This window comes from Protomyctophum bolini, assembly GCF_963924005.1.
Source record: "Protomyctophum bolini genome assembly, chromosome: 18".
NCBI classification, from domain to species: domain Eukaryota; kingdom Metazoa; phylum Chordata; class Actinopteri; order Myctophiformes; family Myctophidae; genus Protomyctophum; species Protomyctophum bolini.
Window position 1 is genome coordinate 4,894,340 of NC_137879.1, and position 26,245 is coordinate 4,920,584.

General features: G+C 45.1%; 1 protein-coding gene across 1 annotated transcript; it reads right to left on the reverse strand.

Moving 5' to 3' along the window:
• LOC308333115 (kelch domain-containing protein 3-like) lies at positions 1-24,131 on the reverse strand (the record flags this gene model as incomplete). Its single annotated transcript, XM_080789310.1, has 4 exons — positions 1-7; positions 669-814; positions 22,783-22,840; positions 23,140-24,131. The coding sequence occupies 4 exons, from the start codon at positions 24,129-24,131 to the stop codon at positions 1-3; spliced, it is 1,203 nt and encodes a 400-aa protein (XP_080645436.1).
• Positions 24,132-26,245: the final 2,114 nt, after the last annotated feature.

Here is a 26,245-nt window from a genome sequence, read left to right on the forward strand (position 1 = left end):
TTACTGTCTGAACACATAAGCAGCCAACACAGGTATATGGAGAGGACTACCTGCCTTACTGTCTGAACACATAAGCAGCCAACACAGGTATATGGAGAGGACTACCCGCCTTACTGTCTGAACACATAAGCAGCCAACGCAGGTATATGGAGAGGACTATACCTGCTTTACTGTCTGAACACATAAGCAGCCAACACAGGTATGTGGATTCTTCTAGCTAAACTGGGGCGCTATACGTCGCATGCACGCACTCGCGCGAGGGATCGGCAATTGAAATAACCTCTTTCATATATAGGCCTATTTATTGGCACGAAAAAAGTGATTTAGATCGAAGGCATGTGTAGAATCGCCTCGGCCTATCAGGTCTTAACCCATTCTGAACGGGAACACATTTTGGTTTTGGCATCACGTTATGCTTTAGCTATTTAAAAATAGCAGATCTACAAGCTCATAGCGCGCCACCGAGTGGCGCGCTACGAGCTTGTAGGTCTGCTATTTTTGAAAAATCAAAGAACGACTGAGATTTTTAGAATCTGATCTCAGGTCAGAATGGGTTAATCAGACCAGTGTGTGTCCCAGTGGAAACCTCGTATGAATCTGATCTCAGGTCAGAATGGGTTAATGGCTCCATGGAACGACGCCTTTGGCCCGACATGCACGTCATATACCCCCCCATGGTGGCATCAAACGGGCCGCCCAGAGGAGGACGGGTGGGCGGGAGGGAGGGAAGCATTGCTGGCTCCTCGGGTCCAGTCCGCACCTCGTCAACAACGGTCAGACGGCGTCTGATGGCGGCGGTCTTAGACTTCTGGACCTGTCAGCACAGGACAAGCCAAGGAGGAACGTGCTTTCACGCTCTGCCGAAAATAAACACATACAGTACAGTACGACCCCCCCCCCCTGCTCCCCCTGTGCATTGGTTTAAAGGGGATAATGTCCCAGCCTGGCCGGGCGGGCGGCGGGCGGGGGGGCACTGAGTGCTGATAACATTGGGTGTGAAGAGCTTTTTGGTATGTGGGTTTTTTTTTTGTGGGACGGTGTCTTGGCTACTGCAGTGTGGGGGTGTTCTGATCCCTGCTTGGGACCTCTGTTCTTATGCTTGACCTCTCTCTCTCTCTCTCTCTCTCTCTCTCTCTCTCTCTCTGTGTCTTATGCTTGACCTCTCTCTCTCTCTCTCTCTCTCTCTCTCTCTCTCTCTGTGTGTGTCTTATGCTTGACCTCTCTCTCTCTCTCTCTCTCTCTCTCTCTCTGTGTGTCTTATGCTTGACCTCTCTCTGTCTCTCTCTCTCTCTCTCTCTCTCTTTCTCTCCGTGTGTGTCTTATGCTCTACCTCCATCTGCGTCTGTGCATGTCATCGCTGTCCTGTATGTCCAACAAAACTGTTACTTTTCGAGGAAACTGGTGGAATATTGCTGTTATGTTAAAAGGTTTAAAGTGGTTAAGAATGTCTGTTATGTAACATACAAAGACCATAGATTTTCTTTAGATATTCTGCTATTAGACTGACGATCGTAGTTCTTAGTTTACTTATGAATCATCCTAGATGACTATTTCTGTGCATTTGATGTATTGCCTTGTATGTCCTCGTTTGATATACTGTAAATCACTCAGGATTAAGAGCGTCTGCTAAATGCCTAAATAAATAGCAAATTGTAAATTGGTGCACACTTAAAGCAGCGTTTGTTAATACAATATAACTTATACAATCTATATGGTGGAGTATGTTAATATAATACTACTACAATCTGTATGGTACAGATCTACAGATCTGCTATTTTTGAAAAAATCATGAAAATGTGAATTAAATTAAGATTCAATTCATCCTCTGAGCAAGCAGGCAGGCTCTATTAGCTCAATGGTATACATGTCAGTACTTAGGCAGGAAACTGTGTTCAAATCCAGAATAGAAGAGGACAGTTACATAATAATATTAATAATAATAATAATAATAATAGAAGAAGAGGAAAGTTACATAGTATCGCTTTAACCTCTTTAAATTTAAACCTTTCACATGTTCTGTTTTTTTGCAAAACAATCTAAAGTAGTGGAAAATAGCTGCAAGTTCAGAGCACGCACGCACGCACGCACACACACACACACACACACACACACACACACACACACACACACACACACACACACACACACACACGCACGCACTACATCACCGCACCAGTCTAATGAGGGCACCCAGAGGTCATGACCTCGTTTGACCTTTGATCTCTCCGCCATGCACTCATATCTATATATATGTATATGGATATATATATATATATATATTTGATGGGTGACTGGGACATCATACATGGTGCAGAGACGGGACAGGCTTGGTCAGGGTCAAGGTCACAGAGGAGGTTGTGAGCTTGTAGGCTACTTGACCGGTTTTCATGGATTTCAAAGGCGAACATACTTCGGCATATATCCTCCAAAGGTATAATTAAACAATCCCGGCAGTCATAATTTAAAGCCCTCAAAGTGTTTAAGCTAAGCATCTGGTCACCCCCCCGCCCCCCCCCCCCCACCCCCACCCCCCCCGGTCTGCTGTACAGTAGACTTTGTTAATTACAGTAGCAGGAGGTAGTCAGCTCTAATTACCACATCAGGGCTGAGAGAGAGAGAGAGAGACTCCCTCTCTCCCCATTTTGCGGTTTTGGCTTAACGAAAAACCAGCGACTTCTCAACGGCCCAGCTGTGGCCGTATATTGTTTTCCCAACGCAAAACGATATTTCCTATAGTTTGACTTCTGGTCCTGTAACACTTGCTGCTTAAAATACCCAACCTTACCTTTATCAGCCGGGTCTTATACTGTACATACATATACAGTGTATATAGGCTGCCAGAGGCAGAGGGAAGTCGGACGATTAGCAAATGTGATAATTGGCACCACGTCGGTTTGGTTTTCAGCGGTGAGACGTTTTCTTTTCTAGAAGCCGCTGCATGGGGAGATTGACTCGACTCCACTGTATTTGTACAGTATAGCCCTTTAATCGCTTCTATACAGTCTCGAAGGGCTTGTTCCCTGCATGCAGTTTACCTTTACAGTAACAAAGGAAATTAATCACATCACCCACTGTCCTTCTATACAGTCTCGAAGGGCATGTTCCCTGCATGCAGTTTACCTTTACAGTAACAAAGGAAATTAATCACATCACCCACACTGTCCTTCTACAGTCTCGAAGGGCTTGTTCCCTGCATGCAGTTTACCTTTACAGTAACAAAGGAAATGAATCACATCACCCACTGTCCTTCTATACAGTCTCGAAGGGCATGTTCCCTGCATGCAGTTTACCTTTACAGTAACAAAGGAAATGAATCACATCACCCACTGTCCTTCTACAGTCTCGAAGGGCTTGTTCCCTGCATGCAGTTTACCTTTACAGTAACAAAGGAAATGAATCACATCACCCACTGTCCTTCTACAGTCTCGAAGGGCTTGTTCCCTGCATGCAGTTTACCTTTACAGTAACAAAGGAAATGAATCACATCACCCACTGTCCTTCTACAGTCTCGAAGGGCTTGTTCCCTGCATGCAGTTTACCTTTACAGTAACAAAGGAAATGAATCACATCACCCACTGTCCTTCTACAGTCTCGAAGGGCTTGTTCCCTGCATGCAGTTTACCTTTACAGTAACAAAGGAAATGAATCACATCACCCACTGTCCTTCTACAGTCTCGAAGGGCTTGTTCCCTGCATGCAGTTTACCTTTACAGTAACAAAGGAAATGAATCACATCACCCACTGTCCTTCTACAGTCTCGAAGGGCTTGTTCCCTGCATGCAGTTTACCTTTACAGTAACAAAGGAAATGAATCACATCACCCACTGTCCTTCTACAGTCTCGAAGGGCTTGTTCCCTGCATGCAGTTTACCTTTACAGTAACAAAGGAAATGAATCACATCACCCACTGTCCTTCTACAGTCTCGAAGGGCTTGTTCCTACTGTATGCAGGTTACCTTTACAGTAACAAAGGAAATGAATCACATCACCCACTGTCCTTCTACAGTCTCGAAGGGCTTGTTCCCTGCATGCAGTTTACCTTTACAGTAACAAAGGAAATGAATCACATCACCCACTGTCCTTCTACAGTCTCGAAGGGCATGTTCCCTGCATGCAGTTTACCTTTACAGTAACAAAGGAAATGAATCACATCACCCACTGTCCTTCTACAGTCTCGAAGGGCTTGTTCCTACTGTATGCAGGTTACCTTTACAGTAACAAAGGAAATGAATCACATCACCCACTGTCCTTCTACAGTCTCGAAGGGCTTGTTCCCTGCATGCAGTTTACCTTTACAGTAACAAAGGAAATGAATCACATCACCCACTGTCCTTCTACAGTCTTGAAGGGCTTGTTCCCACATGCAGTTTACATTTACAGTAACAAAGGAAATGAATCACATCACCCACTGTCCTTAGCCTACAGTACAGACGCTACGGTTAGGAAACAAATAGGGGAGAAAAAACATCTGGACACCAAAACAGTGGACAGTGTGGGGGGAAAGAATAAGACAAGTCCATAGACTTGGGTGACACACACAAAGGTCCTTTATCTGTCTTTTTTTTTTTTTTACAAAAATCTTCAAACATAGCAGATGTACTTAAAGGACGACTTCACCACTTTTGAACTCATCTTCATATCTTTGTCTCATATAGGAGGGCTGTGGGCAGTTCAGAAACCTTTCCACCAGGTTTACACCATCAACGGGGAATCCAAGATGATAGAAACGGCAGGCTTTCTGGGGACCACCTGGAACCACCTCAAGGACCTCTGGTTGAGAACCACCGTTCTACATCTATCCTAAATTTTTCACGAGCTCGGACTTGGCCCCCAGCACTGAATAATTATGAGGTACTTATGAGTCTCTTTTTCAATACTTATAATAATCATTTCTACTACATCTCTCTCTCTCTCTCTCTCTCTCTCTTGTTGTCTGTCTCTCTCTCTGTCTCTCTCTCCTCTTCCCATATTATATCGGTGGTAGATCAGACCTCTCCATCTTGCGTGCGTGCGTGCGTGCACATGCATGCATTGATGCGATATAGAGGGGGTTAATGGATGGGGCAGGATGAAGCGTTGTGTTCCCGCGGTCAGAGGCGACCATTTGTTTTGTTGCTGCGATCAATGTGTGTGTGTGTGTGTGAGAGAGAGAGAGAGAGAGAGAGTAGCCGACCGCATGGGAGATGATGGACTGACGATCCCCTGACAAACCATACGCCACTGTCAGCAGCGAGCGAGGCTGGTGGGTGGAATCTCGGCCCCCCCACCACCACCACCACCACCACCAACACCACCATCGCATCACATGCGGGACAAATCCTCCACCAACTATATCTGCCAGACAGCATCCATCCAGCAGCCCAACCCAGTAGTCAAAGTCAAAGTTGTACAATTTACAATTTAGGCATTTAGCAGACGCTCTTAATCCAGAGCGACTTACATTAAGCAAGAACAAAAAAGCATGGGAATACATCACATAAAAACATTTATCACACGTTACCGCAGTGCAATTTGTTCTCCGCATGCGCCTGTTATCTCTCTCCTGTGGTATACCAACATCAAAACAGCATGGAATTGTGGACATAATCTTATGCAATTGTATAACGCCCCGGGATTCGAACTTCATGGGTCACCCGCATGAAAGTCCAACATCTTAACAACTAGACCAAAGGGATATCCCTATGGACTGCAGGGGGAGAAATTAGACTTTTGAGGCTATCGGGCAGAGGCGACCTGGCCGCTCGACATGGGTTAGTTGTAACTATAACCGCAACGACCAAACGACCCGTCGCGGTCGAGGAATGAGCTCGCCCATCCTGCCCCGTGGCTTCCTGTATAAGGTTAGGGTTATGGTTGGGTTTTGGGTACGGTGTCGGTCGGACTGTTAGTACTGTACGTCGGACCAAACACATGCACCCGTGTGCGACGTGAGACATTACAGTCGTGAGATTGTATTTTAGCTTTAAATCCATGTAGACAGATAATGGTTGGCTCACCCCCTCCTTTAGTAGGGGGGAGGGAAGGGGCGGGGGGTGATCCCGCTCCCACCTGTTTGTTCCCCCGGGCCTGGATGGCCCGCACGGGCAGGCGGGCCTGGCCAGGCCGGAACCCACAGCTGTTTCTAAAATAGTCCACTAACGCAGATCTGGTCATGCGAGAAGCCTATCTTTTAGTACCAGAGAGAAATCAAAGAGATCCTCAGTGCACGCATCACACCGGGCACTATGGTGGGAAGAAATCAAGTACATTTACTTCAGTACTGTCTAACAGTACAACGGCCATAGACATATTTTAGACTCCTAATTGCCTATAAAATGCTCAATGGGGTCTCTACCGGTTCTTCACTGTGCTATCCAAAGACAGGAAGGCTGAAAAGGATCCAATATACAGTTCTTAGCCCAGTTAGTTTTATTCTTGGCTCAGCTATTGGAAAAAGTATATACTTTTACTCAAGTAACAAAACTGCCGCCGGGTCTGTCCATGTGGGACAGCCACACACACACACACACACACACACACACACACACACACACACACACACACACACACACACACACACACACACACACACACACACACACACACACACACACACACACACACACACACACACAGACACACACACACCCAGGGACAGGCAGGATTTCCTAAAGCCGCCATGCTGAATTATATAGGATCTCCCTCCTCGGCCCCCCGCAGGGAGAGATGGGGGCTCATCATCCACTTTGTTTTCTTTATTTTGCCACACATCATTATCTCACGGCTGGGGAAAGAGAATCCGGCCGCTGTGTGTGTGTGTAATCTGACGTTTGCGAGTGATGAGGTCCCGCGCTTGTCTCTGTCTCTCTCTCTCTCTCTCTCTCTCTCTCTCTCTCTCTCGCACGCAATCAGCTGTCTCTCTGTGGCCTCCTGGTGCTCTGTGGCCGATTTCCTGTCCAACACAAACAACGGACTTATAGCGGTATTATGTGCGTGGCTGGCCATGCAACGCTTAACCCATTCTGACCTGAGATCAGATTCTAAAAATGTCTTCTATATACATCCTGACAGTTTTCATTCTGACCTGAGATCAGACTCTAAAAATGTCTGTTTGAAAAATGACAGTTTTCTGAAAAAAGCTATGTTTCTATATGTCAGTCGTTCTTTGATTTTTCAAAAAAATAGCAGACCTACAAGCTCGTAGCGCGCCACTCGGTGGCGCGCTATGAGCTTGTAGATCTGCTGTTTTTCAATAGCTAAAGCATGACATGATGCTAACACCAAAAGGGGTTCCCGTCCAAAATTGATTAATTCGGTTCTCAACCTCTTCTGGACTCGGGGCTACAGGGTGACCAGAATCCAGACTGTTCATTTAAGGGACAGTCTAGTATCGCTTGTGTTCATGGGAGAAGTGCATTGGGACGGGATGGGGGTTAGCAACATATTACATGCCTTAATGTCATATTTATATATATATATTGCCTATCATTTTGTTATTAAACCCCTCTGACGTCTCACATTTTTGTTTAAAAACCCATTCAGGGCCCTTTCAGTGTTTTAAACATTATTTTAAACTTTAGCTCTTGTAAAAAATCAGAAAAATCAGACCTATGAGCTTGTAGATCTGCTATTTTACTCCAGTAAAAGTGTGGCGCTCTGCCATCACCTTGCGGAGCGCTGCCTGCTGATTGAACGTATAGCCGGTTGTCCCTCGCCGCTCCGCCCCTATTAGGCAAAGTTGAATTTTACTACGAGACCGTTAAAGCATAACGGCGATGCTAACGCCTTTCCTTAATTTACAAGCCTCTGTAAGAGTAATGTCCGCTCGTAAATCGCGAGTGGTACCGATCTTATTAAAGACGGGCTGTAAAATGAGTTATGGATGACGGACTCCACTCTACTCTATTTAGCTGCTGCAAAGCTGCCACCTGGCAGCAGCACTTACTGTTATTGTTTTTGGCAGCGCATTTTAGTTTTAGTTTTAGTCTATAGTCTTTGGAATGAAACTTTAGTTTTAGTCACATTTTAGTCACCTGGAATGTTTTAGTCTTAGTCTATAGTTTTAGTTGACTATAACTAAAAATACATCGCATGGATGCACCTATAGGACGTATCCTCAGTGATGTTTCCTGAGGTCAACAGGGTTTCGGGTCTCTCAACATCATACTCCTCACTCAGGTGACCCAGCTGGGGTTGATAAAATCCCGACTTACGTCCCAGTAGCTCCCATTGATCAGTCCATCAGGGAATGAGCATTAAGGCCACACAATCCTCCAATCCGTTGCTCCGGAAACTACTCTGCCGGGACTGGGAGAACCAAATTCTGGCGGGTGGAAGGATTATAGGCTCTGTGGGTTGACTCCTGTCCGGGCCCCTCCTACGTCTCACCAGGTCCACTCCTGCTCTCACCAGGCCCAGGACCTGTGGGTTGCACCAGACTCCCAGCACCAGGCACTTCATTCAGGAGTGGTGGATTATAATGGCCCTCCTAAAGGCCTCACCGAGGTTCGTTGCATGGGCTTCCTCCTCACGGAGGACACAGGCTGGGGCGCTAACCCATACTGCTCACCCCGGGTGAACATTATGAGATTTTAGTCGACAAAATCTACAGTTGATTTAGTCGACTACAATTTATTTTGGCGGGGCATGATGCTGTCGTTGCTGTCTGAATTTACCCTTGCTGAATATAGCCGATCTACAAGCTCACAGTGTGTAAAATGACTTGTCTTATACTTATCTTTTGTCCACTAGTCCCTTCCTATCATTTTAGTATAGTTTTTATTTGTTGACCAAATTGTCAATATGTTTAGTCTTATAGTTTTAGTCATCATACGGTAGCTTAGTTTTCATTTAGTTTCGTCAGTGAAAAAAGGTAGTTGACGAACATTTTTCGTCATACTATTATAAATCAACACTGTTACTATAACAGAGCAGTGTTTCGTCGACTAAAACGATGAACAAAAATGTTTGTCGATTACTAAATAAAAAGTATGAATAGGCATATAGCCTCGCATCATCGCATGGAACAAACGTACCTTCGGCAGACAGCCTCTGTAGACATTTTTAAAGAACAGCTCAAGACCCACTTCTAATCTACACCCTTGCTTTTAATTGATCTTTTATTTTTTGTTATTCATGGCCTCACTGTATTGCATTACTGCTCTTGTTTTTAATGTTTATGCCTTGCTTTCTTTTCTTTTTTTTCTCCATTGCTCTGTAAAGCACTTTGAGCTGCATTTCAAGTCATGAAAGGAGCTATACAAATAAAGTGTTATTATTATTATTATTATTATTATTATTATTATTATTAATAATATTATTACCTGTAGAGGCAGCTCTGCCACCCCAAATGCACATTACAATATACAATACGTCTCTATTATAATTTTAGTTTCATTTTCAAGTGAACTAGGCTTCTTCCTCATCACAGTTACTTCTATTTCGAGTACAATTCCAAAATAAAACATGACGTGAATTGTACAAACAAAAAAGCCTCTTATTTTGAAATGCGCGCCCGTTTTGAGAGGAAACAGGAAACGGGCTGTGGAACCCCCGGCGTCGTGACGCGCCTCACTGTTGACGGTGCCGGGTGCGTAAATTACAAACAACTCTCGTCTCTCGACTTTTGCAATTTGCATCTGTTTTCGTTGCCGTTGGTTGCATATTATGGAATATGGAACTTTCATAGTATGGAGAAATATATTAACTGCTACTTGGAGTTTTTAGCCTTGTGGACAGCCGGACAGCATGCGTTTTGTAGTAGGCACTAGGCTAGTAGCATTATTGAGTTGTCAAACTTGTCATGGAGGAGGAGGAGGCGGTCAGGCGGAGGAGGAACTTGGATAAAGACAACAACGCGAATGCAGGTATTTAGCATTGCACTGTTCTGATAATGGGCCACCCTAACTTAATACTGTATTTTATACAGTATATAATATAACGTTGAGCCGCTGTGCCAACTGAACTGCAAATGTCTACTGTATGTGTGTTTGTAAATTGTGAGCCGGCGGCGGGGCCCTGTGTAAACAGCTGCGGCAAATGTTATTGATTGAGTGATTGGACATTTTATTCAGCTTGTAGAATGGGTACAGTTCAAACGAACGTAGTCTACACACCGGTCAATACAAAATGTGACTGCGTATACGAGTATAAAACCAGAAAAAGCGGTAAGACTTGTTACTTCAGGGTACGCCATTTTCAATTCATCATGACATTACTAGCCTAGTAAGCTACTAGCCCCATATGTGCCCTCTCCCGCTCATTCTGTAGCTCTCCCGCTCATTCTGGAGAGGGCACTTATGGGGCTAGTAGGCTACTAGAGTGGTGTTCTGATGGGTGGGCTGGCCGTTGGTTGTGCTAAAAAAAAAAGGCGGGATAAAAAAAAACACATTTTCGTGCACACACCCGAGCTCCGGCACCTAAGAATTTATAGAAATTAAGCACTACCCTCACAAAAAAACATGGGTTGTGTATGGGTCGGCCCATTGTGTATGGTTCGGTCCATTGTGTATGGGTCAGAGCATTGTGTATGGGTCTGTCCATTTTGTATGGGTCAGAGCATTGTGTATGGGTCAGAGCATTGTGTATGGGTCAGAGCATTGTGTATGGGTCAGAGCATTGTGTATGGGTCAGAGCATTGTGTATGGGTCAGAGCATTGTGTATGGGTCAGAGCATTGTGTATGGGTTGGCCCATTGTGTATGGGTCAGAGCATTGTGTATGGGTCAGAGCATTGTGTATGGGGTCGGCCCATTGTGTATGGGTCAGAGCATTGTGTATGGGTCGGCCCATTGTGTATGGGTCTGTCCATTTTGTATGGGTCAGAGCATTTTGTATGGGTCAGAGCATTGTGTGTGGGGTCGGCCCATTGTGTATGGGTCAGAGCATTGTGTGTGGGGTCGGCCCATTGTGTATGGGTCTGTCCATTGTGTATGGGTCAGAGCATTGTGTATGGGTCGGCCCATTGTGTATGGGTCAGAGCATTGTGTATGGGTCAGAACATTTTGTATGGGTCAGAACATTTTGTATGGGTCAGAACATTTTGTATGGGTCGGACCATTTTGTATGGGTCAGAGCATTTTGTATGGGTCAGAACATTTTGTATGGGTCAGAACATTTTGTATGGGTCAGAACATTTTGTATGGGTCGGACCATTTTGTATGGGTCAGAGCATTTTGTATGGGTCAGAGCATTTTGTATGGGTCAGAACATTTTGTATGGGTCTGTCCATTGTGTATGGGTCAGAGCATTGTGTATGGGTCGGCCCATTGTGTATGGGTCGGACCATTGTGTATGGGTCGGACTTTTCTAACTTTATTGCTGCATGAGTTAACAACAAACGTTGGGCCAAGGACGAATCAATAATGCGTCCAACTACAGTCTATTTTATTTGTTATTCCTCATTCGGATTTTTTGCCAATGAAAAGTTTTTGTCAGTTTGAGAAAAAGTTCGTGGTTCCCTTTCTTAATTTGTCTGGTAACCATTATCTCTCTCTCTCTCTGTCTTTCTGCTCCCTTTCTGTTTCTGTCTCCTCACGCACGCACACACACACACACACACACACGCACACACGCACACTGGCTCACACTCATAGCCAGCTACTTCACGGTGGATTTGGATAGATTCCGGCCAAGCAGAGCTGAGAGCACGAAGCCAAACTTGAGAGATATTGAAGAAAATAAATATTGTCGTTAATTTGTGAAGGCATGATCCTTTTCAGTGGGGCTAAAACGATACGATAACATGAATTGAGACTGACCCTGTGGCTTGGTTGAGAGACAGAGAGAGAGAGGGAGAGAGAGAGAGAGAGAGAGAGCACCAGATGAATTATCTGATTGTGGAGAAGTCATTGGACTCTGCACAGCGAGAGAGAGAGAGCAGAGATGTAAAGTAACGAAGTACATTTACTATTAAGTACGCTACAATTTTGAGGTACACTACACCTCAGAGGCAAACGTGGTACTGTTGTTACTCCAATACAACTATTTGACAGCTTTAGTTTTTAGTTCCTGTACTTCCTGCCGATTTATTATTACAAAAAAAATTCACTGTCCACTTAAGCCATAATATTTTATCCTTTGGCTCTTAAAATATAGCTTTAGTTTTCAGTTCCTGTACTGGCCACTGAAGCCATAATAGTTAATCCTTTTGGCTCTTAAAATATAGCTGATTTAAAACCGGAGCCTTTAGATCAGCTATTTTCCAAAAGGTTTGACAAATTCTACCATGGTACTGTTACTGTACGTCTATTTTGAGGCCATGAAGCATTTATTTTTGTATTACAGGCCTTTTACTTGTTGTAACAGAGTATTTATTTTTGTATTGTGGTATTGTTACTTTTACTATGCCTCGAGCGTGCCACTTGCACTTGCATTTCAGCATGCCACTTGGTTGCATTCTGAAAATAGCAGATCTACAAGCTCACAACACGTTGCAGCGCGACGCGTTGTGAGCTTGTAGATCGGCTATTTTCAGCAAGTGCAAAATCAGCAAGTGCAAAATCAGCCATCATGATGGCATCAAGCCCCGCCAAAATACATTTTAGTAGACTAAAGCCCGACACACACCGGCTGCGTCCCCCGCGCGGCGCACACAGCCGCCTCCATTATTTTCAATGAACCTAACGCACACCGGCTCCGTCCGCCGCGCGGAGCCGCGCCGATAGAACACAGTTCTATTTTCCAGGCGGCGCCGCGCGGCAACGCGCCACGCCGCAGACGGTCGCAGCCGGTGTGTGGTGGGCTTCATCAATCACCTGTAGATTTAGTCGACTGAAACATTCTGCATGACCAAAATGTGACTAAAACTAAATGAAAACCAAGAGACTATGACTAAAAACTAAAATAGAAATATTACTGCTGCTAATTTTGTCATAGATGTGCTGAGGTTTGGGTTGGTGACGTAAGAAGTGGCTGACCAGAGACTTGTGTGTATTCTTACCACCAGGTATCCATCCATCCATCCATCTACAACCGCTTATCCGTCTCCACCAGAGGGTTCCAGACTTCCCTCTCCAGAGCAACATTAGTGACTTCCTCCTGGGGGATTCCGAGACGTTCCGATGTGTTTCCTCCAACTGCTCCTTCGTCTGCCCCGGGGTCTCCTCCCAGATGCCCGAAACCACCTCAGCTGTTTCCTTTCCAGGCTACACCACCAGGTAGGCCTACATATTGTGTTGTCTGTATTGTATTACAGTATGTTTATGGATAGTTAAAATAGGCCAGTCTAAATTAAATTTGCCCAAGACGTGCTAATCGAGGCTTGGATGTGTTACACCCAAATAAGTGACTGACCACAGACGACGTGTGTATTCTTAACCAGTATAATAAACTGTCAACAGAGAGAGAAGTGCTCTGGAACTTCAGTAGCCTAATCCACAACATGATGCAGATTGGACATTGTATGCTGTAGTGTATACAGTATAGGCATCAACATACAGTATACACTTAAAGTTACATATACTGTACAAGTACTCATTATACAATAATGTTTCATTCCACAACTTTTCAGAATGTATGTATACCATAGCCATATGTAACATAATATTGACATTTGCAGTTTGAGTATGAACCAGGGCTGAAAGTTGTTAAACATAATGTGTTGTATTGTGTGGATAATAATAAGAATCTACAAAGTAACTTTAGTGTTACTTAAAAAAAGAAAGAAGTATAATATTTTCCATTGAGATATGGAAGGCCCTTATGGAAAGTACAGTCAAAAGCACTTTACTTTAGTTCCACCACTGGATGACAGCCACGTTGTAATGTAGAGTTACTCCAAAAACACACGTAGAGGCAGATGGGCCCCCCCCCCCCCCTTAAAAAAACACTCAGAGTGTCTGTCTGGGTATCTATTTTTTGCTGAGAAATCAGGTATACGTTTATATTCCGCTGGCAGGCAGACGGAGGGAAGCTATATAACAATGTGGGAGATGTTTGCGCTGAGCTAACAGTCAGTCGGTCGGTGTTGTTGTGCTTGGGGGGCGAACAAGAAGCGCTGGCAGGACGCGGAGAGTCCATGATTGAGCTCCTCAGCTCTTGGAGGAGAAGCAGAGGTGATAATGATCGCCTTGACGTCGGTCCCCCCCCCCCCCCCCCCCCCCCCCCCACAACATCTGACTGACTTCATTCGGGGTAATTTTATTCTGCACACGGACGGCTCCTCAATGCCCCCCAAAGTACTCTAGTCTAAATCACTTAACCCATTCTGACCTGAGATCAGATTCATACGAGGTTTCCACTGGACACACACTGGTCTGATTAACCCATTCTGACCTGAGATCAGATTCTAAAAATGTCAGTCGTTCTTCGATTTTTCAAAAACAGCAGACCTACAAGCTCGTAGCGCGCCACTCGGTGGCGCGCTATGAGCTTGTAGATCTGCTATTTTTCAATAGCTAAAGCATAACATGATGCTTTACACCAAAATGGGTTCCCGTTCAGAATGGGTTAACGCCCCCCTTGTCTGAGTCAGAGTATAGATATATATAAGTAGAGGAGAGAATTTGAATGGCTTCATTTCAGGACTGTGACCGCAGATAACACATTCTGCTGAGTAAAGTTCCTTATTAGATTGTGGAGTGGCTCCAATGTTGATCTCAGTCAGGACTTCTTGTGTTGTGGGCCAGCCAGCCTGCATGTGATGTCAGTCATTCCCAAGCTGTGGCTTGTGAATATTTGACCAAATACTCAAGTTATACAATTATGATTATGATATGATATGATATATATATATATCTCGTCAGGTGGAAATCATGTCCAAAAGTGTTACTGTTTCTAAAACAGTGTCACACAAAAGCTGTAGTATATGATTCAAATGTATTTTTTTTTACTAAATTGTCAGTATATCTAGTCGTCGTACAGTTTTAGTCATCGGTTTTATTTCGGTTTTGTCGTCTGTCCAGGGAGGGAAAAAAAAGGGTAGTCAATGACGAACATTTTTCGTCACGGTTTTAGTCGATGGAATCAACACCTGTAGCAGTCTGCAGCAGTCTGCACTCTGCAGCAGACTGCTGCAGACTGCTGCAGCCTCCAAAGTGAACAGAGTACAGAGTGGCGTGTAGGAGGAGAGGGGACAAAGGCCCTGCAGCTCCCTAACAGCCATGTAATGGATGTTAGCATCTCCTGGGTCTGACCCCCCCCTGTCCGGGGGTCTCTAATAAGAGGCTATAAGCTGCACGCACACGCACACGCAGATCAGGGAGGGACGGAGGGGGGGAAATGAGACACTGGCTATGGCCTCCCTCTGTGAACATTCCACTCTGCCATCCATATACTGTAGAGGCCTTCCAGAGAACTGTCATATTATGGGTATAAGTGGAAGAAGTACTTTTTATTTGTATTTAAAAGTATACCATGATATCGTTGCTGTCGGGCAGAAACCGCGTATCTCCACATGTCCTGTATTACATTTTTCACTTGTTTTACTACAGTATATTTGGATACAGACTTTTCAAAGTAAAAGTGCCCACATTTGTTTTTTTAAACAAATTAATAATCTTTCTAAAATAGCCAATTTACAGGTAAGACACAGGTCGTGATGATTGGTTAATGATTTGTAATAATAATCTAAATCTGAAAGTAACTAATGCAGTGAAGGCACAACAATTTGCCACCGATATGTAATAGAGCTGAAGTATAAAGTATAAAAATGATATAAAAAAGAAAAATGGAAATACTGCAAGTGAAGTAAAAGCACCTTGAAATTGTACGTTAAAGTATAACCCAACCCATTTTGGTGTAAGCATTATGTTATGCTTTAGCTATTGAAAAATAGCAGATCTACTTTTTTTGAAAAATCGAAGAACCACTGACACAGAAACATAGCTTTTTCAGAAAACTGTTGGGATGTACAGTAGAAGAACATTTTTAGAATCTGATCTCAGGTCAGAATGGGTTAAGTATGAACCAGGCCTTCCACTCATGTCCTCTCTCTCTCTCTCTCTCTCTCTCTGTCTCTCTCTCTCTGTCTCGTGTCTCCAGGGTCACCCGGCGTCTCTGAGGGTCCAGATCCAAGCAGAGGGTGAACGGCTGCTCCTGGAAATGGTGAAAAATGAGTACGTTATTATACTGTAATTCACTCTTCTCCCCTAATCCCTAACCGTAAGGTCTGCTATAGGTCTGCTATTTCTTTTTTAAATCGAAGAACCACTGACATAGAAACATAGCTTTTTCAGAAAACTGTCGGGATGTAGAAATAGAATTTTTTTAGAATCTGATCTCAGGTCAAAATAAAGGAACTTCTACTTCACTCCACTGGTACAATTCAGGCCCCGGTTCCTCCTCAGCGTTTTGGGATGGCCTTTGATTGCCCCCACCGCCCCCCCCTGGGGGGGGGAAGAGAGAGAGAGAGACAGAGGGCGGTAACCCGACACCCATGTTGATATTGAAGTGATCGAAGCAACGAGGGTCCTGATGGCCGGGCGGCTCATCGCGGTGGGCACAGATCCCGTGTCCGCGGGCCGGGCCGGGGGTCGGGGGTCCGCCCCAGTCCCGTCTCTCCCCTGGGCCTTTTCTTAAAAGACAGGGGCAGGTGTGTGACCGATCCAGAGGAGGGGTTATACGGCCGGGGACAGTCCTGAGAAGACGAAACCTCGGGGGGCTCAGGGATGACAGGCTCTTGGCTGGACTTGGGGACCGATTAGAGGGGGTTGTGTTGGCAGCCGTTCTTCTCCTGTCACCGTTAAACCTCCCCTCCTGATCCCCCTCCCCTCCTGATCCCCCTCCCCTCCTCATCCCTCTCCCCTCCAAATGCACACAAGCCTCGACCTGTTTGATTCCCATATAGTGCCTCCTCTGGCTTTTATTTCCTCCGATCTTTGACCACTTAAACCATATTCTATGCTTTGCTGACAGGGGGGGTACTCCCGGAGGGGGTCTTAACGTTGGCCCGCTCCTTTTCTCCCACTTGAAAATCTCGTACGTTTTCTCTGCACACACCCCATCTGCACCGTCACGCACATGCATGCATTTTCAGAGCATGTTCATTGGTTCATATAGGTTTAGGATTTGTAGTTTGTCTGGGCCAGCAGTCATTCCGCTGGCCCAGCTATAGCGCACAGTCCGAAGAAAGAGAAAAGAAAGAGACAAAATGAAAAAAACACACACATAGGACAAGATCAAGAAGACTAGACTCTGACAACAAGAACTTGATTGATTGATTGAATACTTTATTAGGCAACATAAATGCAAACAGCACAATGTACAGTCAGGCATTTTTGTCCAAAAAAGGATTTCACCGAAGAAAGACCTTGCGGCCTTGTTTCCATTCGGGTCCTATCCACTCACACATAACATGAATAATAAGTTAACACAGTAACAGTAAGTGATATAACAATAATAATTTAAGGCAACATATACATTTCCTCTAAACATGAAATATACAGTATTCACAGGTTGGGGCCAGTATAACTCGGTCACACTGTCCGTTAGACACGACAGGAGGGAGTAAAGAAACTACCACCACCTTTTTTTTCTTTTACCACCACCACCTTTTTTTTCTTTTATATATAAATTTGGCTCCTATAACCTTATTTCTTATAGTCCACTTCTTCCTCCTGGGAGCATCTGTGTTTATTCCCACTAACAACAACACTACAGGTTTCGGGGCAGTGCGGTGCGGTGCTGACAGTGTCTGCTGTTTGGTTAGGAATCTTGTCTTGAGAGAGAGATTAGGGGCCGGCCCCAACAGGAGTCACTCTGGGGGAGGTGGGGGGGCAGAGTCACAGGCCATATGGGCGATGATGAGCCACAATGTAGGGAACACACAGTCCCTTAAGTCTCCGCTCCTCGGCCACAAGTGGCCGTCGTTGTCATCGCCTCGTTTCCATTTCATTTCATCTCTCGGCGGCGCCGCCGGGGGCCCCGCGCGCCACTGTGGGGGCCAATATCTGTGGCATCGAGTTACACAGGAGGAGAGAGAGAGAGAGAGAGAGAGAGAGAGGGGCCCCCCCCGCTGCGCCTCTTTATTATTTTCATGGGAACTCAAAGGACAGCGTAGCTTATGGTGCCGTGTGTGCATGTGCACTGTGCACCGCACAGCACCGCACTGAACAGAACAGCACAGCACCGCACTTCACTGAACCACACTGAACAGTAGGGCTGCGAATCTTTAGGTGTCCCACGATTCGATTCGATTCCGATTCTTGGGGTGACGATTCGATTCAAAAACGTTCTTTTCGATTTTTCCGATTCTCGATTCAAAAAAGATTTTTTTCCGATTCTAAAGCAGTTTTTTAAAAAGCTTGTACAATTGTAAAGGTTTTATCAACTGAATGATTTAAACACACAAAGGTTAAATCCAAGAGTAAGAACATGTCTCATGTATTTGAACCAGTACAAAAGTTACAAAATCTCTTCTCACTCAATACCAGAACAATACATTAGTATTAAAACAGGTGTAAAAATAAATACAATTGGCAGGCTTAGCTTAGCTGGTGGTAAATGCACTATGCAGAAACCCAGGCCAAATGCATTGCATGCACAGGTACATTTGTGCAGGAAAAAAAACGAACTAACTAACTCGAATCGATTTTTTTTGACAGGCCTACTGAACAGCACTGCACCGCACCACACCACATCGTACCGCACAGCACCGCACATACTTTTGTACTTTAACTCAAGCTCACTTAGATTACTGGACTTTTACTTGTAACACAGCGTTTCTACATGTATTGATACTTAGTAGTAGTAAAACATGCGACTATGCTATACTTCATCACTGACCCTACTTGATCACACTACACAGCATCACACAAAGGCACCAGAATAACTTTTTGCTGCTTTAATCCCGAAAAGTGAGACCGTTTTGGGACATGCGAGGTTTTTCCACCCAGACAGACAGAGAGAGACGATTATGAATGCATGTGTAATATTGTGTTCTCTAGCAGCACCGAGGGACATACATTTAGCGCCTGTCTGCGAATAGCATCGGAGGCTTTCAGCTCAGACAGGGTCATTAATATCGGGGAGTGGGGTTTTTATGTGCTGTCATATTGGGTCCCGCGGCAGCTGGGATCTCGATGGGAGACGAGCAGATGAGGGTGCAATGTCCGTTTGAATCGTCTTACAAAGTTTCATCCCCCCCCGCCGCCTTAACCCATTCTGACCTGAGATCAGATTCTAAAAAAATGTCTGTTTGAAAATGACAGTTTTCTGAAAAAGCTATGTTTCTATTTTAGTCGTTCTTCGATTTTTCTAAAATAGCAGACCTACAAGCTCGTGGCGCGCTATGAGCTTATTTTTTCAATAGCTAAAGCATAGCATAATGCTAACACCAAAAGGGGTTCTCGCCCAAAATTAAGTTAAGAAAGGAAAAAAAAAGAAAGCGAAAGACATTTTCTTTAAACTTGCTCTGCCGCCATTGTTATTTGAGGTCGTTCAATATAAGTAAAATAATATAGCCTTTCTACAGGAGTATCTTTTTATATTTTTACAAAAAGAATACAAACAGCCAATAGCATTCATCCCCCTCACTGGTGACAATTCCGGGAGGAAAAACGGGCAAGCACCAGGGCGAGTCTTCCGGTATTCGACTCAGGAACCAATGGTTATGGTTGATTGATTTTATTTTTCAATTACATTTTTCAGGTGAAAGGAGAGATGTTCCTCTGCCTCCCACATGCAGCTTTGTTGACATCCTGGACACATCGCGCCTGCAGTGGCTCCTAAAACAAAAAGGTAAAAACACTGAGAACGATTGAATTAAATCATTAATACCTGACACAAAGGGTTAGGAGTCCAGCCGTCTGTGGTACTTTCGAGTCCATTTAGGAAGGCTGTCCCAAAGGTGCGGTGCTGCCGAGCAGAAGGCCCGGTTCCCCCCGTGGTTCATAGATTGGCGTTGGGAACCTCGAGTAGGAATTTATTTGCAGATCTGAGGGTGCGGATGGTTTGGTGTATCGTATCATTCTCTTTGGAGGAAAGAAACCCAATGCCTACACACACACACACACACACACACACACACACACACACACACACACACACACACAGATGATCTGTACATCTTGGACTTGAGTCCTATACTCCTATACCTTTTTGTACTCAGACTCGAGCTCCGAGACACGTGGGTCTCTGCTGCCAGTTCCCACCTGATGTTGTGTGGAAGTTCTGACTGATCCAGACCGTACTGAATAAATGCTAGCTTGCATAACGTCTTAAGAGTAGGACTCAAGTCTAAGATGTACAGCTCATCAGCAGGGTTCCATTTTCCTTTGTTTCCTCCAAAGAGGATGATCCGATCTCCCATCATGCAACAGCACATACTATACATTGGACAGGGTCCTTTCCCCTTGGGCTCAACCTTCTTCCAGGAGAAGGTCTTTGGACTGAATTTCCACAGATCATTGAGGTCCTTTAAATTATTATCGAAGCCACCAAATATGTACAGCTCTCCATTGTAGGTGAATGCTGAATGACAACAGCGTTCTTCTGGAAGATGCTGTGCAGAAGGAATGTTCACACAGTGGTTGGTCTCTGTGTCAAACACTCTGATGTTGTTGTAGCACTGACCCCCTCTCTGTCCCCCAAATACAAACATCTTTGTCCCGATGATGGTGGAAGAGTGACCGTCAGAAGCAGGGGGCGGAGTTCCTCTGGTGTTAATTAAAGTCCAGACCATTGTGCTGGTGTCCAACTTGTACGTATCATTAGTGTATCCAGTCATCTGGTTGAATCCTCCAAGGATAAACATGACCTTCCCCAAGACAGAGGCTGAGTGGTACCTCCTCGCCTCTGGAACAGTCCCAGAAACCCTGGGTTTGAACCATCTGTGGGTGTCAACATCAAATGCATAAAGCAAATCGTAGCACTTCTCTCCCCAGTAGCCTCCCCAGAGGAAGACTGTATCTTCTACCAGCACAGCTGTTTGGCCCCAGCGACGGGGTGGAACCTCAAGGTGACGTTCTCCTCTCCCAGACGTCACTAGGGTCAACTTCCTCCAGCATAAAGACACTGTGTTGAAGATGTGAACATCAATGTGTTTACTGTCTCCTCCAAAGCAGTACAGCTCGTCCTGCAGCAACACAGCTCCCTGGCGGTAAATCTTCGGTACATCTCCTTTCAGATGGACGGTCCAGCGCATCATTTTGTTCTGTCTCTCTGTCCCAGAATGGAGTTCTGTCTCTCTGTCCCAGAATGCAGTTCTGTCACGGCACACTACCTTTTATATCTCTACAGCGCTACAAACGTCACATGAAGCCTACGGCCAATCCATGAAGCCGGCGTGTCGCGTCGGCCAATCAGGAAAGCCGAAGGACTTGATGTCATTGGTCTAAAAGCACTGGTTCTCATTGTGGGGGAGTCTATACCTCTGATACCCTTTTCCACCAGGACCCCCCGTCCCCCCCCGTCCCCTTGTGTGTTAACACTTGCATGACGGCACGCACCTACCACTCAAGGGCGGCTGGCGTAGCTGTCATGGCACCTGTGCTCGTAATCCAGCGTTACAGCGTGTCGCAGGTTCGAGTCCCGATCCCGAGACGACATTTGCTGTGTCACCACCCCCCCATCTCTCTCTCTCTCCGTTTCATGTCTCATTACTTTTTATCTGTCAATAGAGGCAACAAAAGCCCCAAAAATATCAGTTAAAAAAAAAAAACCCATCTAAAAGGCACTTCTGCATCCGTCACAGACGATTACTTAGAGTCATGAACGAGAGAGGGAGAGAGAGAGAGAGAGAGAGAGAGCTAAAAGTGCTGCTCGAAGTACAACAATCACACCCATGTGAAATGAGGGGCGCTCTTATCATACATCATCTCCTGAGATCAGATTCTAAAAAAATGTCTGTTTGAAAATGACAGTTTTCTGAAAAAGCTATGTTTCTATTTTAGTCGTTCTTCGATTTTTCTAAAATAGCAGACCTACAAGCTCATAGCGCGCCACTCGGTGGCGCGCTATGAGCTTGTAGATCTGCTATTTTTTCAATAGCTAAAGCATAACATAATGCTATAACACCAAAAGGGTTTCTCGCCCAAAATGGGTTAAGAAAGGAGAAAAAAAAGAGAGAAAGAAATCTTCTTCACACTTGCTCTGCCGCCATTGTTATTTGAGGTCGTTATGGTGTAAGTCGATGTCTAGTTATGTATTTTGGTCTAGTTATGTGTGCCCGTGTTATGCATCTAGTTATGTATTTTGTTCACGGACCACAACTCTGAAAAGGTTTTGTGTGAGAAGAGAAAGATCGATAAAAATAGTTGGATTACATAGACTGTGTTTTTGGTCAAAACAAGCTTTTTTTTTTTAAATCCATGGCCCCTGACTCAGGAACCAATAATTGTTGTGGTTGATTTTATTTTTTTATTACATTTTTCAGGTGAAAGGAGAGATGTTCCTCTGCCTCCCACATGCAGCTTTGTTGACATCCTGGACACATCGCGCCTGCAGTGGCTCCTAAAACAAAAAGGTAAAAACACTGAGAAGGATTGAATTAAATCATTAATACCTGACACAAAGGGTTAGGAGTCCAGCCGTCTGTGGTACTTTCGAGTCCATTTAGGAAGGCTGTCCCAAAGCTGCGGTGCTGCCGAGCAGAAGGCCCGGTTCCCCCCCGTGGTTCATAGATTGGCGTTAGGAACCTCGAGTAGGAATTTATTTGCAGATCTGAGGGTGCGGATGGTTTGGTGGAAGACAAGTTTATTTTGGGGGGAGGGTTGATTAGTTTCTGTAGGTATAGGGAGGATCGTGTGTACGTTTATGCAGTTGCAGTTGTGAGTGTTTTTTGTGGTTACATCGTAGGACACGCTGTTGTATTAATTTGTCATATTTTTTATTATTTCCATTTTCCTTTTCTTTATCGTAGGCACACTTTTATGTTGTCGTCGTCGTCGTAGTTATTGTTGCTTGTCATGGCTGCCAGTTCCCACCTGATGTCGTGTGGGAGTTCAGACTGATCCAGATCACACTGAATAACTGCAAGCTTACATAATGATTTAACTGAGGGGAGATCGTATCATTCTCTTTGGAGGAAAGAAACCCAATGCCTACACACACACACACACACACACACACACACACACACACACACACACACACACACACACACACACACACACACACACACAGATGATCTGTACATCTTGGACTTGAGTCCTATACTCCTATACCTTTTTGTACTCAGACTCGAGCTCCGAGACACGTGGGCATCTCTGCTGCCAGTTCCCACCTGATGTTGTGTGGAAGTTCTGACTGATCCAGACCGTACTGAATAAATGCTAGCTTGCATAACGTCTTAAGAGTAGGACTCAAGTCTAAGATGTACAGATCATCAGCAGGGTTCCATTTTCCTTTGTTTCCTCCAAAGAGGATGATCCGATCTCCCATCATGCAACAGCACATACTATACATTGGACAGGGTCCTTTCCCCTTGGGCTCAACCTTCTTCCAGGAGAAGGTCTTTGGACTGAATTTCCACAGATCATTGAGGTCCTTTAAATTATTATCGAAGCCACCAAATATGTACAACTCTCCATTGTAGGTGAATGCTGAATGACAACAGCGTTCTTCTGGAAGATGCTGTGCAGAAGGAATGTTCACACAGTGGTTGGTCTCTGTGTCAAACACTCTGATGTTGTTGTAGCACTGACCCCTGCTCTGTCCCCCAAATACAAACATCTTTGTCCCGATGATGGTGGAAGAGTGACCGTCAGAAGCAGGGGGCGGAGTTCCTCTGGTGTTAATTAAAGTCCAGACCATTGTGCTGGTGTCCAACTTGTACGTATCATTATTGTATCCAGTCATCTGGTTGAATCCTCCAAGGATAAACATGACCTTCCCCAAGACAGAGGCTGAGTGGTACCTCCTCGCCTCTGGAACAGTCCCAGAAACCCTGGGTTTGAACCATCTGTGGGTGTCAACATCAAATGCATAAAGCACATCGTAGCACTTCTCTCCCCAGTAGCCTCCCCAGAGGAAGACTGTATCTTCTACCAGCACAGCTGTGTGGCCCCAGCGACGGGATGGAACCTCAACGTGACGTTCTCCTCTCCCAGACGTCACTAGGGTCAACTTCCTCCAGCATAAAGACACTGTGTTGAAGATGTGAACATCAATGTGTTTACTGTCTCCTCCAAAGCAGTACAGCTCGTCCTGCAGCAACACAGCTCCCTGGCGGTAAATCTTCGGTACATCTCCTTTCAGATGGACGGTCCAGCGCATCTTTTTTTTCTGTCTCTCTGTCTCAGAATGGAGTTCTGTCTCTCTGTCCCAGAATGCAGTTCTGTCACCGGACACTACCTTTTATATCGCTACAGCGCTACAAACGTCACATGAAGCCTACGGCCAATCCGTGAAGCCGGCGTGTCGCGTCGGCCAATCAGGGAAGCTGAAGGACTTGATGTCATTGGTCTAAAAGCACTGATACCCTTTTCCACCAGGACCCCCCGTCCCCTTGTGTGTTAACACTTGCATGACGGCACGCAACTACTACTCAAGGGCGGCTGGTGTAGCTGTCTGGGCACCTGTGCTCGTAATCCAGCGTTACAGCGTGTCGCGGGTTCGAGTCCCGATCCCGAGACGACATTTGCTGTGTCACCAACCCCCCCCCCCCCTTCTCTCTCCCCGTTTCATGTAAAAAAAAAACAAAACATCTAAAAGGCACTTCTGCATCCGTCACAGACGATTACTTAGAGTCATGAACGAGAGAGGGAGAGAGAGAGAGAGAGAGGGAGCTAAAAGTGCTGCTCGAAGTACAACAATTACACCCATGTGAAATATGGGGCGCTCTTATCATACATCATCTCATCTCATCAAATCACGTTGTCTTTGTGGCCTTTTTTCGTGCATTTGTTGGCACTGGCTCCCAGACTCCAGGCACTGCGCGGCAGAATGTAATCGCTTACCTTGACTTACATTCCTGTAGTTTACTTGGACGTCTTTTCAGTGGACACCGACGGGCTCAGCTCTGGAAATAGAACAGATAGCCTACACTACAGTGTATATTCTTCGAGTGCACCGACTCTTGTTTAGTTTCCATTTTTTATGCAGTTGTGAGTGATGGTGAGTGTAGCAGATCAACTCATCAAAGGCACCGCTCACATCACACAAGTGTGATATTTTGGTTACTTCTTAGGACACGCTGTTGTATTAATTGGTCATATTTTTGAGAGGCACTAGCCCCTCCTATACACAGGTTTAGTTTAGTTTTGTTAATGTTGGTTGTCATGGCTGCCAGTCAGAGATAGCGCCTCGAGTTAAAAGACTCCTTACTCGAGTCTTCACAAATGGGACTATAGACTCGACTCGGACCCGCCCCTTAAAGACTCCAGACTCGACTTGGACTCGAGCTCAATGACTCAATCACTACTGCAGTATTGACTCAATCACTAGTGCAGTATTGACTCTCAATCACTAGTGCAATATTGACTCTCATTCACTAGTGCAGTATTGACTGTCAATCACTAGTGCAGTATTGACTCTCAATCACTAGTGCAGTATTGAGACTCAATCACTAGTGCAGTATTGACGAGTCATTAACATATTATTGGACCTACATTAATGAATGAAATGCCCGAAAAAAAAATTCCAATCCCATTCCTTTACCTTCCCGCAGCGCAATTGCACAAATGAACCTCAGGTCTGCGGCGCTCAGCTGATGTCATAGTTCATACCCACAGTAGCGAGGCAAGCACAAACTGATGCACGGTGGAGCTTTCATCATAACATTTAAATGAAACGGCGGAAGTAAACAAACGTGTTTGGCTCCGCATCAGCTATCGAAGGTCATTTAACGTTTCTGAACCATCGGGTGTTTGTGGTCCGTGTGCGCTGCGGCTGCTGCTGCTGACCTCGTTAAACACTACGTAATTAATGTTCACTGCATTACCGTCAAGTTCCATATTGCCCACCATGCCCACGTACATTTGTTGCAAGAATGCTTAGATGTAGCCTATATACCGTATGCTCCGTTGCACGTCGCACATCATTGGTTATGTGCCCAAAAGAACAGATCTGCAAGCTGTCAACACGCTATGAAACTAGGTGTCGACAGCTTGTGTCTGTTTTTTTTGTTCGCAATGGAACAAGCCATGCATGGGTGTCAGAGGCTGATTGATGTAAACCGTGAACCTACACTTTTAGATATTTAATAGCCTATATCTTGTCACTTGTCACGACAATAGCTGTAGTTCTGTTTTGGACAATTGCACGAATAAGATGGATAATGCAAAAGGTTCACTTTTAGGCCATTCACAACTGTCCTGGAAATGGAACCATGAGAAGGTTGGAACTTTGAGCCAACGTGAGTATACGCTGTGCATTTCCTCCTGAACCTG